The following is a 14,852-nucleotide window of genomic DNA, read 5'->3' on the forward strand; positions in this document are numbered from 1 at the left end:
CCTGAGCTGCCCCTTCAGCAAACACCACCAGACCACACTCACAACAGGCAATACACACTGCGCTGCTTGGCTGCGTGCAGCAGGAGTGTTGAACAGCAGTTTTAACTTCTGACAAACTCTTTTAAAATACAGCTTTATCGTCACCACCTACAACCTGGTTTTAATATGCATTTAAACCACCACCGTGTTTCCTCTTAGGAGCTTCCTGAGGGAGTCAGGCAGGAATGGCAGGTTAGGCGAAGGGACAGACTGACATGTGTTGGTTAAAGCAGTTTTCCTTGTGATCACACTTCCTGAAAGCACAGAGGGCAGCAGGATGGTGACATCTACAGTGGCTACTGGTTGCATACTCGTTTATCCCCTGGTTTACAGCACATCTGCAACACTCACAGCAACACACTGTGATCTCAGCTTGCTCCTATGAGCTTCCCCTTAAACTTGGTGTACTGAAAATAAACCAGTAAAATGCTACTCATGAAAGAGTATCTGAATGAATACTTCTCCCTGCTCAGCACTTTAACTGCAGCTACTTCTCTATATACAAGAGGCATGTTGTACTATTACACCTTCTATCTGACTTTATCTAACTCCAGTTTGAGCGTAGCCTTGAATGCAACCTTTTAAAAGGTTGGATTTAATGATCTTATTTTCTAACCTAAATGATTCTATGATGAAAAGATCCAAGATTAACGGAGTTGAAAAAAGCCTCCTCTATTTAAAGCCAGGTTGTGAGCTGAGCACCGACCAGTGAATCACTTGGGATTTATCCCATCTACCGAAACTACGATGCTCTCTCCCGCTGGATGGCAGCGGTCGGTCACTGTCGCACCTGCGCCAAGCACCCTGGAGGGAGAAAGGGGAATAGCGTGCTGCCATACCTTTTTTCCTAGGTTAAACCCTAATTCTATGAAGAACCCGACGAGAGCAGCCACCAGCAGCCCCCACGCTCCCAGCCCAGGGGCGCTAATGGCGGCCGCAGCCCCTCACAGCTGCCGACCAATCACCGCCCCATGAGGAGGACACGTGACCTTTTGCCTCGGTAGCGATGGCGCCCGGGCGCTCGCTTCCGCCTCGGCAGTGATGGCGGCCGCCCGCCTTCCGCCCCGCCCGCGTTCCTCCCCGCGGTCACGCAGCGCCCGGAAGCAGCGTCCGGCAGCGGGGCCCGGCTCGGCCGCGCCGGGGAGGAGGGGAGCGGCAGGTCTTCGTCCTCACTGTCCCCGGGCCGCGCCGAGCAGAGCCGAGCCGGTGAGCGCCGCGAAGCGGGAAGGCTTGTGTGAGGAGCGTTGTCGCTGTGGGGACAGGCCTGTCCCTCTCCTCGGGGCTCCGTACCGGGGAGGGGGGCTCTCAGGGGCCGGGTAGTCCCTGAGAAGACTGGAGGCCCTTGGAGCGACTGGTGTGTATATGTGTGTCCATCAGGCTCCGCTATAGCATTACCCACGGACAAGGCTGTGCCTGAGGGCTCGGGCGGCTGTGAGTAGGTGTCGGGCCGGGGGAAGGTTATCACGACCCCTGAGGGGCTCTGGGCTGAAGGAGGGGTGCTTCGGAACCGGTCCTGCAAGGAGCCTAAAGCCCAGCCCTGCGAGTTCTTCCCGGGGGTATTCTCAGCAGAAGGGCTTGCCTCAGCCTCCTCTGTGGGGAGAAGAGGCCAGGATGGGAGTGCTGAATGGGGTTTTGTCTCCTCCCTGCAAAACTGTGGTTGCAGAAAGGGGGTGCGGAGCAGAGACTGAGGTCGGTGGGCAGGCTGGGTGAGGGTTAATGGGAACAGCTCTGGGGATGAGGCAAAGTTCCTGCTGCTGTGATCCAGCTATCTGTAATTCTTCTCTGCTGCATCTGTTTGGCTTCCGTAATGCACCCGTAGCTCTGACATCTCCTCTGCACCTCCTGGGGTTTGCCTGCAGACTCCACCGGCCCTTGGTGCTGGTGTTGCTGATTCAGGTCTCTGGCCCGTGGGAGTGAGTGCTTCGTTACTAGTGCAGTGGGAGAGCGTCTGCGCAGCGGCCCTGGCTCACACAGGCATGGCACGGGGGACAGACAGTTTCTGTTCATCTGATGCACTCTCACAGGGGTGTCCTTTCTAGTGGCAGGATCAAAGTTTTACTAACTCAGTAACCAGCAAAAAATCAGCACTAATGCAGTGGGGGTAGCCCAAAAGGAGAATAATATCAAATGCTCTGAACGCATCCATAGGTGACTCTTACTTTATAACAGTGATTTTTAAGAGGTTAGATTCTTCAGGTTGTTTGGTTTTGCTAAAAGTGGCACTCAGGTCTTTAGAGGATGGATCATGAACAGCATCAGGTGCTTTGTGTTTCCTTCAATGGCTGGTTCCTTGTTTTGAGTTCATGGTGCAGTTTTTCTGTGGCTGGAGGAAAACATAGTTATTGTTGACTTGAATATTTGTGTGTGCAGATTTAATGCTTCGATAATAAGACTTTGACTTCAGCAAAAAAATCCTGTGATTTAAAGAAAAAACTGTTTAGTCTTGCTTTGAAGAGGGGCAGTCCTTGGGATTGGTGGTCACAGAAGCACCCCCACAAGAAAGAAGCTGGGAGAAATCAGCTAGGAAGGAGCTGGGAGAAATTAGCCCACGTGACCAGCAGTTTGGTTCCATAAGTAGTAAGAGGTGAACTGGAACGCTCACAATTTAAGTTTCAGATGGACACTTAGCCTGCTTTGGAGTGAGCTAAGATATGCTGACAGGACAGAGTTCATCTGCATCTTGCCATTTCCTTACCTGTCCTAGCAATAGACAGCTCTGTGCTACCAAGGGATGTGGCAGCCCACAAAAATTAACGGTGCTGAAGGGCTGGGGTGGCAGAAAAAGAGATAATCACAGTAGGAAGAGATTGCCAACTCTTTATGGTAACCCAAATTATTAGCACCTCTCTCCCTGTGTCTGCACAGTGCCTAGTGTAGTGAGGCCTGACCATGACTTGTTCTTCTTGGCCCTGCTGTAATATGAGACACAAAGAGAAGGCTTTGGTTTGAAGCATTTGCTGTAATTTGTTATTTCTGCTGTAATTTTGTCACAGTGGTTTGCTGAAAAGCTTTTTGATAGGCGTTTAATGCATGGTTATGGAAAGGAATTAGACTAAGCTGCTGTTTCTCTGAGGACCCATCTGCCTCTCTTAGCCCAGTGATACAGCTCTGTGCCTGTGCTGCCTTGCAGGCTGCTGGAAGAGATTTTTTTTACCTCCACTGTACCTGCTGCCAGACTGTGACAAAGAGTAGAACAGATGATCAAGCAGCACAACACAAAATTGAAACAATGGCCATGCAGCTGAATTTCCTTCCTCAAACCCTTGTTGAGCAGGAGAGGTGGAAGATGTGGTCTGCCTTGCAGTTTAGAAAGTACTTTCTCTTTTAAAACCTGTGTTTTCTCTGCTTGGAAATAAGTAAATGAGGACAAAGCAAACAAAGAATGAAAGATGAGGAAGTTGTAAGGAACTGTTAATCCATCTGTAACCCAGTAAGCTAGTTAAGCCTGCACACCATCAGCTTTCCTGCAGGGAGGAATTAATTGAACTGACTCGGAACAAACTGAGGTCTTGTTTTATGAGGATTTAAAAAGCAAAACCTATTGATTTATACCTGGCAACTGTGAAGTAGCGAGAGCAAAAGTTGCTTTGTTTGGTTGTACTTGTTGCTGTGTGTGAATGCATGAAAGTAATCTCCGGAGGCAGTTGGCTTTTAAGGCGAAGCTCTTGAATCTGCCAGCTTCAAAACTGTTTGATACCAGCCATTGTATAAATGGAAGTTGATGGTCTCTTGCTGCTTTAAAACAGTTAAAAGCTAGAGGGTACTTGAGTGTTTGTTGCAGATTAGTGGAGAATTGTAAAACCCTCTCATTGTGCAGCTAGGACATTCTGACTTCAGGGTGGTTTAGTGGCATTTCAGCTCTGAATCAATTTGTTCTGTGTTAATTGGTGTGCTTCAAAGACACCTTTGTTGGTAACTCCTGACAAGAATCAGCTTCTGTATGGATAGAATTAAAACCTCAGTGCTCTTCTGGATGTTAAGCCTCAGTCAGCTGACACTCCCAAGGCACTGTGGGACTCCTTTGGGTCAGTTAGACTGAGGTGGGAGAACATGGTCTGAATACTTGGGCAGTAGGTTTGTGAAATAACATGAGTGTTGCACGAGCTGCTGAGTGCATCGTGTGAATATTTATTAGATATAAATTTGGAGTCGTTTAGGAAGTTAAAAACAAACTTGGAAGAGTGCTGTAGGTTTTTAGGCCACTTAACAGCCAGCCACACAGTTGTCTTTCTCCACAGCTGTTACATGGGAATGCGGTTACAAAAGCCTCGTCGTTTCATAATAAGGTACAGTACAGCAGTCAGGTGACTGCCCCTTGGGAGAATAATTAAATGCTTTGTGGTGAAAACGGAGGGTAAGTAAACTTGGTGTGACACAGAGGTTGTACAATCAGCTGGTAAGAGCAAACTCACCTTTGCAAATGCCTCCTGCACCGCTTTCGAGCAACGCCTGTGATAAAGCCGTTGTATTGATTTCTACCTTTGTCTCTCTTTTTGCAGGCTGACTTAAACTGGGTGTTTTCTAAACACCATGGGAGAGATTAAAGTCTCTCCTGACTACAACTGGTTCAGAAGCACGGTTCCCCTTAAAAAGGTGTGTACAGCTGTGATTGGCTTCCAGGTGAAGTGTCTCCTCCTGCTTTGTAGTGGGGAACCTGGCTTATCGCCTGAGTTGTTGTCCCATGTGTTGTGTGATTGCAGGAAGTATGCTCTTGATTTTCACATGCTTCTCAGAGGTCACATCCTCATGTGGTGGTGGGGAACAGGGAGACTCACAGTTCTAAGCTATGACAGCAGTGCCTGGAGTCTTGGTGCCTTGACTTGAAGGAAATGGTGTGTGATGGGGACCATTTGTATGGCCTCTTGTGGAGCTGCCTGTGTGCCCTGCACTGAACCAAGGACAGAACAGCTGGCCCAGCTGCAAGTCATTTCTGCAGTTCCTATCCATTGTCCTAAGACCAAAACAGAGCATCTGAAGGCAGTTCTCATCAATTGGGCTGCTCACAGGGTTCCTGTGAGTGGAGAGATGCCCTAGCCACAGTGGAAAAGACCAGTTTCTTCCACTGTGTGTCCTGTAGCTGTCATAGAATCGTTTTGCTGGAAAAGGTCTTCAAGATCAAGTTCAACCATAATCTAAGCCATGTCCCTTAGCACCACATCTCTGCATCTTTCAAACACTTCTGGGGATAGGGATTCAACCGCCTCCTTGGGGAGCCTGTTTCAGTGTTTCAGGACCTAACTAAACCTCCCCCAGTGCAATATTTTCTGCTTGATAACACTGTTCAGCTTTTTCTCTCTCAGTTGGATTTCTCCATGTTCTTTCACTGAAGCTCAGGAGAGTATTTGAGGTGTGTAGCACTCCAGCTTCTAGAGTTGCAGAGGCCATGGAGTGCATTACTACGAGTAGGTAGTACCTCACCTGGGCCAGCTGTAATGTGTACCTGTGCAGGCAAGGCTTGCTGAGGCTGTGGTTACAGCCTGACCTGCAGCAGCAGCCCAGGCTCATGTGGGAATGAGGGACAATCTCACCTTCACCCTCTACCCCAGCCTGCAGCTCCTGCAAGCATGGTTGCTCATGTGACCATACCAGCCAAGCAGTCAGTGACCTGGATAGCTTGGTGAGGGTGTAGGGTAGTGGTTTCTACTTTGGTTTTGAGCCAGGATGCCGTTCAGCTCCCTAATCTGGGTGGCTGCACAGGCTGCAGGAGCACAGGGTGGTGCTGGCAGCAGAGGCAGGAGCAGCATTACCTCTTTCAACAGCAAACTAGTTGTAGTTGGGCTCTTTGGAGTGGCCTAATGGTGTCCCCAAACAAAAGCTGAAATGTGCCCAGCATTATTTCTGCTGAGTAGTGTGCTGCTGTCTCTAAGAAATTATTCTGTGGAAGGGCTGTAGGATTTTCAGACTTTGTCATTGTTTTTGCCAGTTTGTGTTTTCTGTAAATAAGACAGATCCATTGGCCAGGCTCTGACTGTCCAGCTGCTCTCTTTCTGGCCAGCAGTAGATCTGCTGAGTCTCTCTGTGCCACACTGTTGCCTGCAAAGCCAGGGGCAGTATTTCAGGAGGAGGGAGGTCGTGTGGGTGCTCTGAGGTGCTGCTTTGCGGGATGCTGTATGGTAAATGGAAGGAGCTGGGGGTGGTGATTACAGCAGAAGGTGGGGTTGATGCTGTGGGGACTGACACTGCAGCTCAGTGCCAGGGGGCACTGCCTGCAGCTGCTGCTGACTGCTCAGTATTTTGTAAAAAGGGACACGTGTAAAGTGAAGCTTCTGGTGACCTTCAGACGAGGGAGTACCTGACCCATTTGAGTGGTTCCCGAATAAAATGATGCTATAATGATGAGTATGGGGTATGAAGAAAGTAGAAATAGATTAGTCCTGGCTTCTGGAGAGGGGAGGAAAAATACCCACCCGAAACAAAAAACACAAAACCCCAACCCCCTCCAATTAAAAAATGTCATTAATCTCTGGAGCAGTCTTCAAGAACACATTTGCTTGTGTTATCCCCCAGAAGTGTAGGTGAAGCACATGCAATACAGAGGAAGGAATGAGCAGCCATCCTTACTGCTAGGGAACATGCGTCACTGCTGTCAGATTGGCCTAAGGAGGCAGAGCCAGAGCTATTTGTTTGAAAACAACCTGAGATGCTGTTGCTGACAGAGCAGGAAGTGCACAACTCCATCACCCTTCCTGGCCCTGTCAGATATAGGAAGTACAGCACAGAAAAGAACATTTTAAAAGCTGATTCCTCTGCTTTGCCTGTCAGCCCCCATTTGTGTACACCACTGGCTGTGATAAATGTTCTTTTAGAAAGTCCTCACTGGGACACTTTGACTCTGCTAAACTTGGGGAGTAAGTTCTGCCCCTTATTTCACAGTGCAGATTTTACCCTTTGTGTAATCTGTAGGCAATCTTGATTTGATTGAACAAGAAGTGCTGGTGACTACCATCTGAGCAGTTAACTTCACTGTTGTCTGCCTGCAGAGGGCTTAGCCTTGTCTGGGAACTGGAGTGAACTGATCCCGCGTGTAGCTAGAAATCAAGTTTTCTAAACTCACTGATTCATCATCTGGATGGGTCAAAGGTTGGACCTGATGACGTCACTTCCAACCAGATGTTTTCTGTGATTTGAGGAAAGAAACATTCTCTCTGAGCCTTAGTTCCCTAGACATGAACTAACTTTGGGTTTGTGATTTCAAGGGCTATGATTCACCTTTGGAAATACTCCTGAAAGGTAAAACATTTTGGTAGCCACTGGCAGACACCCGGAATGGATTTAGCTTTATTGATGGAATGACACTGGAGAGCAGCAAGGCCTGGAGTTGTGGAGTTGGGTACCAGGGGCTAGTTTTGAGGGAGGGGTTTGCATAAGGTTTATTTTTAACTGCTTTCAGTGGTCTGGAAGCTCTGGTATGCAGTCTTTATTTTTGTAAAGACTTTACAGAACAACAGCATCATGTGATCCCTCACATGCTCCCAGAGTCTGAAGTACTGGCTTTATTACAAGCAGATCTGTTAGTCGAGCAAATCTGATTTGTGATACACAGTTCTCTCGTTCCCTGAGAAGCTTAGCTGCTGTGATGGAACGGAGACTTGTGCTTGTATATCACTGCTCACAAAGCTATAAGACCTTGACAGAGTAGAGATGGATTCCCACAGGCTTTCCCCAGAGGTTTGTGCTCATGGATCTCTTATGAGCTGCATGCTTTTGCTGGGTTGTGGAGCTTTGGAAGAGCACCCAAAATACACAGACCAGTTTGCTGGTAGAACGGGCCCTGTAAAAAAAACAAGTCAGGCTCCAGCAGTGATAGAAAAGACAACTTCTTCCTTAAAAGGGTTATCCAGGCATGGAACTGGCATTTAAAAGCCATGTACACATGGTGCAGAGGGACATGGTTTAGTGGTGAGCTGGCAGTGCTGGGTTAATGGTTGGACTCCCAAGATCTTAAATGTCTCTTGCAGCCAAAACAATTCTGTGATTCTGTGGGCACTGCGTGAAGAGCTGCTCATTAAGGATCACAGCTTGCCTGTGAATGGTCTCCTTCAGCGAACTCCTGTCCTAGGCACGCGGGATGCTTCTGAGATGCTGCCAGATGATGGAAGCATTTTTCTTTCCAGGTCAGCTTTGCAACGCTGCCTTGGGAATTGTGTGTACCTCTGTCTCTGGCAGACAGAACTGTTTCAGATCAGTAATGTGTAGTGTTAGGGCTTAATTCAGGTGACTTGCCTTTTGTCCAGACCCCTAATGTCTTTTGTCTGGTGAATGTAAGTGTTGATGACTGTTTAAAAGCTGTCCCTGGGGGCAGTGCAGGCTCTTCCAGCCTACAGCTATTGCTTTCAGTACACAGAACTGATCTCCTGGGCCTCACTCGGGCCATGGCACCACGATAAATCCTTTCTCAAGATGTGGTGGTTGTTATCCAGCTCATGTCAGGAGACACTGAGCATTAGGTCTGAAAGTGCAGGTCTGAAAGATCTGCAGTTCTGCTCCACCTGTATCCATACAGACATCGTCATTCCAGTTAGCAAATGGCCTTGGAAGAAAGCTTCTGGGAAGAGGAGTAAAAGATGGTCTGAAGAGTTCAAAGGAGTCTTGAGTAGTACAACATTTACTACATGACAGGGATTTTGTGGAAGGAATCCTGGATGGTGGCTGAAGATCCTCATTTATCTTGTTTCTTCTCCCCACCGTGCCTCTCTCCTTGCAGATAATAGTAGATGATGATGACAGTAAAGTCTGGTCTCTGTATGACGCAGGACCGAGGAGCATTCGGTGCCCTCTCATCTTTCTCCCTCCTGTAAGTGGAACTGCAGATGTGTTCTTCCAGCAAATTCTGGCACTGACTGGATGGGGTTACAGAGTTATTGCTGTGAGTATCCTCAGCCCTGTGTCAAAGATCATGTGCTTGTGCTTGCTGCCCTAATCATAGTTTGGATAATGAAGATGAACTTCATTTGATAAAGGGAATCCACCAAAAACCTAAAGTGAAGTTGTACTCCAGTGTGCAGCGTGCAGGTGCAGTCTGAAAACTGCTGTATGTTCATGGCAGCATTTACCCAGAGCCTTATGCACACACATCATTAGCTTCTCAGCCTGTGCTCTCCCTTGTGTGCCCTGGACCTTGCCTCCAACTGGATCTGGTAGCCGTGAGGCAAGTGTATAGTTTCAGGGGTTTTGTTTTGCCTTGGGAATGGTTTTTAGCCTGCGTAGCTGCCGGTGCTGTCACTCCTTAAATCCTCACAGCATGCTGCTTTGTGGCTTCACTGAGGTAATTGATTTGTGTAACAACATTGCTGCTAAGCAGCGTGACTCTAGGAGCACTGCTGTTCCTCTCGCAGCACTCAGTGCTTTCTGTACCAACTTTGCATGCTATGGAAAGCACTGAAAAATCACTTCGGCCTCTCCTCCCCCCGATTAGAGGAAAGCAATGCTGCATTTTCCCCAGCAAACTTACAGTGCTTTCAGTTGTGTGTTTCTGTGCAAGGGGGAGGTGTTTGTGCCAGCAGGCACCTTGATGAGGAACCTCAAGGCACAGAAAAGGCAGGTTGCTGTCTTGAACAGTTCAGTGGGAGAACTGCTCCGACCTGACCAGCTCTTGTGTTATTTCAGTTGCAGTATCCGGTGTACTGGGATCACCTTGAGTTCTGCGATGGGTTCAGGAAACTGTTAGACCACCTTCAGCTGGATAAAGTGAGTGCTCCAAGCTGGGCAAATGGACAGATAGTTGCCATAAAAACCTAATGTTTGAAAGAGTCTCACTTAAGAGCAAGTGTATAAATAAGACACAAAAATGCTGCTTATAAATGAAGAGGCTGCTGCAATTTTACTTCAGAAACCTGTTTGGTTTCTAATGTGAACACTCTTGAAGGTTGCCATACTTAGCCTAAATTAAACTTAATAAGCCTATTCAATTGTATTGCTTAATTAATTTTTTATAAGATTCCATGGAAGTTATCCTTCTTAAACTCATGGAATACCACAGTGATGAGCAAACAGAATTTGATTTGTGTCCTGGAACACTTCCTTCTTTCAGTATTTGTCATGTTTATATCACACAAAAATCCAGAAGCTGAATAGAAAAGCTTTATTCTTCTAAAAAAATTAATTATGAGGACAGGGTAGAACTTGAATGACTTCTTTTTGCAATGAAACCTTGTGTTTACAGGTCCCTTATTCACAAGTGTAATATCTGTTTTGTTGGGTTTTTTTAACCCTTGAATTAGGTTCATCTTTTTGGAGCTTCTCTGGGAGGATTTCTAGCTCAGAAATTTGCTGAGTACACACACAAATCTCCCAGAGTTCAGTCTCTGATCCTGTGCAATTCCTTTAGTGACACTTCTATCTTCAATCAGACATGGACAGCAAACAGGTAAGGAAGACATAGACAAGCAGTTGGAGTTGTGGCATTAATCTTTTTACAGTGAACTCTGACACAGATCTGGTTGGGCATGTGGCAGACTTGTTTCCAGCCTGGGTGAGGGAAATGCAGGATGGAGTATTTGGGACTTTAAAGCCACACCATAAGTAAAATGGAGATTTTTCACACTTGGGAGTGTAGAATTTGATCCTCTGTGGATGTGTGGTTAGATTTAAGAACTCTATTTTCTAGCAAAACCATTTAGAGTGAGAAGAGTTTTGATTGACATGTTTAAAATCCGTTCTTGCAATGCAAGACTCTTCCCAGACCATTTCAAGGACCTAACTGCCAGGTTTTCTATCTCCATACTCTCAAAGCTCCCTCAGGATTTCATTTGAAGCTAAAGCACAAAGTCAGTCAGCAAAGCATCTTAGTATTGGAGTCCTGAGTGCTTGAAGATTGTTACATCTTGTTTCTGTTTTAGCTTTTGGCTGATGCCTGCCTTTATGCTGAAAAAAATTGTCCTTGGGAATTTTGCATCTGGTCCTCTAGATCCCGAGATGGCCGATGGGATTGATTTCATGGTGGACAGGGTAGGTAGCTGTGTCCTCTGCTGGCTGTGGTGTCAATCTCTCTAGATTTCCTTAGCAGGATGTTGTAGATATTTCTGCTGCTTCCTTCATATCCTTACCCAGAGGGGAGGAGTAAGGAGTGGATCCTTATCTGGTGCTGACTGTCAACAGCCTCAGTGATTTAACTACTGTGCTGTGACCTTACAAGTTCTCTGTGTGTAAACCAGAACTTCTGGAGAAGTTAAAAAACTGAGGTGTAGGAGGAGAAGAAAGTTCTGGGATACATTTGTAGCCCATGCTCCAGAGGCAGGAGCAGCTAACAGAACACGTTTTAAGCGTTTGTCTCATGCAGAATAGTAACAAGCTCAAACTCTTCATCTGCAGTGCAGTTATGTACCTCTAAAATGAACTTCTTTTTGAATGCATTGTTACTGTTGCACTAATGTCCTGCAGTGAAACATGTTGCTAATCGATGTTTCTCTCTACTGAAAGCTGGAGAGTCTGGGCCAGAGTGAGCTTGCTTCAAGACTTACCCTCAACTGCCAGAACTCCTATGTAGAACCTCATAAAATACGGGACATCCCTGTAACCATTATGGATGTAAGTTAACTTCAACCTCATCCCATTGGTGGATGGGCTCTGAATATTCTATTGGCAGATGTGTGCTTATGAGGAAAGGCTGAGAGACCTGGGGCTTTGTAGTCTGGAGAGGACGAGAGGATCTAATAAATGTATTTGAATACATGAGGGCTGGGTGTCAAGAAGGAAGGGACAGCCTCTTTTCACTTGTGGCCTGCGATAGGACAAGGGGCAATGGATGGAAACTACAACACAGGAAGTTCCACTTCAACACGAGGAAGTACTTTCCTGTAAGGGGTCACAGAGCACTGGAACAGGCTCCTCAGAGAGGTTGTGGAGTCTCCTTCTCTGGAGACTTTCAAGGCCTGTTTGGATGCATATCTGTGTGACCTGTGCTAGATTCTATGGTCCTGCTCTGGCAGGGGGTGTTGGACCTGAAGATCTCCAGAGGTCCCCTCCAACCCTAACATCCTGTGATCCTGTTTGCAACATCTAGCTTTATATTTAGATAAGCCTTCTGCTGACTGGGCAACACTGATTCTTCTGTGCTACATCGTGAGTGGGATATTCTGTGCAGTATCACAGCCATATGTTTAGGCATGGCAGAGTCAGCTTTCTGGCTGACACTTGTGGAAAGCTGAGAGCTGCTTTGAGGAGCAGCACTGATTTTGTGAGCAGAATGTGATTAGGTTCAGAACTAACTGCTGGCACTCCTTGTGTAGGTGTTTGACCAAAGTGCGCTTTCGACTGAGGCGAAAGAAGAAATGTATAAGCTTTATCCTAATGCCAGGAGAGCTCATCTCAAAACAGGAGGCAACTTCCCCTATCTCTGCAGGAGTGCTGAGGTCAACCTCTATATTCAAGTGAGTCTCTGCATTCCAACCCAATCCACTAAATGGTGTAGCTGAACTACAGTAGGAGACTCTTCTGTGCTTGCTCTTCTTAACCTGCCTGAGCTCTGCTTGCTCTGGCCCCTGGGTATGGGGTCAGGAGCATAAGTGGTGTTCTCTTCTATTCCTTCCAGTTGCAGGGAATGAAGAGGGAAGTAACTAGTGCTAGTAATCAATACCTGGCTTTGGGATTGGTATCACCAATAGAACTTTGGGGGTTTTGATCACAGATTGGGCTACACAACACCAGGCCTGCTGGCAACAGACAGGGTGAACTGTTCTGAAAGGCAGAAAAGGATTTTTGTGAAGCAGTCAGCAGAGATTGTTGAAAGTGCTTTAAAACAGATTTGAAGGAGGAGAGGGATAAAGCCACAATAGCTGAAGATAAGCCTGAGAGGAGTGTGCCAGTGCTTGAGTGTGCTAGCCAGGTCCTACCATCTGCTTCACGGTTTGAAATCTCTATGCAGCATGGTTAAATGCTGGCCCAGGTTGCCCAGAGAGGTGGGTATATGGCCCATCCCTGGGACTATTCCAGGTCAGGTTGGATGGGGCTCTGAGCAACCAGCTATAGTTGAAGATGTCCCTGCTTACTGTAATGAAGTGGATTAGATGGCCCTTAAAAGTCCCTTCCAACCCAAGCTATTCTGTAAGTGTTAACTGTTTCCTCTGTCCTTTCTCTGCATACTTGTCTTCCAGAAGCATGAGTTCATCCTCACAAAAAATTATTCAGAAGGAATGTTTCCCTTTTACCAAACACTTCTGCTTCTACACCCATTTTAGTGTTGTTTTCCATGTCCAACAGATCCATTTACTGCAGTTCCATGGCACTCGGTACGCAGCTATCGATCCCTCCATGGTCAGTGCAGAAGAGCTGGAAGTCCAGAAGATCAGTCTTCACACCAGCAATGAGCAAGAAGAGCAGTAGGGTTTGGAGGGCTGGTGGAAACGAGGAATCAGTTTGGTGGTCTTCCTGTGTACAATCAACTGTTCCCACTCTGCCTTTCTCCTAGCGTTAGCCGACGATCACTGTGGATTCCAGCAGGGTCAATGATCAGTGAAAGACCCACGGATGATAACCTCCAGCAGCGTGATGGAATAGATCTGCTTCATTTTTAGTCTTTGAATTCAAGGAAACACAGTTGGAGACTACACTTTTAAAAAACAAAACAAAAACCAAGAAACAAAGACTTTTTTTTGCTACCAAAGTCCTCACTCTCACCTTCTTATGCAGAACAATGTTTCTTTTTTATACTTCTCACTCAGCTGTATATATTGCCACGTGCAGATCGTGTACTTAGAAGCTGACCTCTATTTTTGTTGACTGTTTGGTTTAAAAGATGCTGAAGTGCCAATGTTGCCATTGCTTACTTGCTTCATGTGTTGTGTTGGAAGTTAGTTTCTATTTGAAATAAAGCAGTTCAATTTTTAACTTTCTGGCTGTTTAAAAATGGTTTTCAATAAAACTACACTTCCCATAAGTGGCTCTTGTTTTGGCATGCCTTAGGAGGAAATGCTGAGGGACCTGGGGCTTTGTAGGCTGGAGAGGAGAAGATTGAGAGTGGATCTGATAAATGTATATAAGTATCTGAGGACTGGGTATCAGGAAGAAAGGGACAGCCTCTTCTCACTTGTGCCCTGTGATAGCCCTGTGAAACTGCAGCACGTTCCACCTCAACATGAGGAAGAACTTTTTTACTGTAAGGGTCATGGAGCACTGAAACAGACTCCCCAGAGAGACTGAGGCCCCTTTTGGAGACTTCCAAGCCCCATCTGGATGCCTTCCTGTGTGACCTGCACTAGATTATATGGTCCTGCTCTGGCAGGGAGGTTGGGCTTGATCTCCAGAGATCCTTTCCAAGCCCTAGCATCTTGTGTGTCTCACTCCAGTTCTGGAGTCTTCTCCAGACTGAACAAGCCCCAGCTCCCTCAACCTATCTTCATAGGAGAGGTGCTTCAGCTCTCCAGTAGTTTTTGTGGTCTCTGCTGAATACACTCTTAACAGTTCCATGTCCTTGTGTTGGAGGACCCAGGTGAGATGAGAATGGAGTAGAAGGGAAGAATTCCTTCCCTCAACCTGCTGCCCATGCTGCAGGGGACGTGGCCCAAGCTAGCATCAGGGCTGCAAGTCCACCTTGCCAGCTCATGTTGAGCTTCTCAACACCCAGCACCCCCCCAAGGCCTTCTCAGGTCTGCTCTCTATCTGTTTGCCAGCCAATTTGTGCTGGGATTGCCCCAAACCCAGGTACAGGACTTTGCACTTGGCTTTGTTAATGTTCTTCTCTGAAACTCTTTGTGAAGAGACAGAAGATTAGAGATCACAACTCTCAAGCCTCCAGTAGGACCAGGTAGAGCATTGATTTTTTTCTTCTTAAACTCTCTCCTGAGTCACAGATGCTACTGCCTTAAAAAAGGTAAGTA

At 46.8% G+C, this 14,852-nt stretch overlaps 1 protein-coding gene across 3 annotated transcripts; it reads left to right on the forward strand.

Annotated features, from left to right (window-relative positions):
* Positions 1-1,107: 1,107 nt before the first annotated feature.
* On the forward strand, positions 1,108-13,863 carry SPG21 (SPG21 abhydrolase domain containing, maspardin). Of its 3 annotated transcripts, XM_064157978.1 has the most exons (10): positions 1,108-1,245; positions 4,278-4,325; positions 4,539-4,632; positions 8,744-8,905; positions 9,646-9,726; positions 10,260-10,405; positions 10,878-10,986; positions 11,458-11,565; positions 12,267-12,407; positions 13,237-13,863. In XM_064157978.1, exons 3-10 carry the CDS (start codon positions 4,570-4,572, stop codon positions 13,357-13,359), a joined length of 933 nt encoding a protein of 310 aa, XP_064014048.1. In that variant the 5' UTR covers positions 1,108-1,245; positions 4,278-4,325; positions 4,539-4,569; the 3' UTR covers positions 13,360-13,863. The 3 variants fall into 3 exon arrangements, with proteins under 3 accessions (XP_064014048.1, XP_064014047.1, XP_064014049.1); XM_064157977.1 differs by lacking the exon at positions 4,278-4,325; XM_064157979.1 differs by lacking the exons at positions 1,108-1,245; positions 4,278-4,325; positions 4,539-4,632 and adding an exon at positions 8,007-8,153 and having other exon boundaries at positions 8,793-8,905.
* Positions 13,864-14,852: the final 989 nt, after the last annotated feature.

This window comes from Pogoniulus pusillus, chromosome 17 (genome assembly GCF_015220805.1).
Source record: "Pogoniulus pusillus isolate bPogPus1 chromosome 17, bPogPus1.pri, whole genome shotgun sequence".
Taxonomy (NCBI): domain Eukaryota; kingdom Metazoa; phylum Chordata; class Aves; order Piciformes; family Lybiidae; genus Pogoniulus; species Pogoniulus pusillus.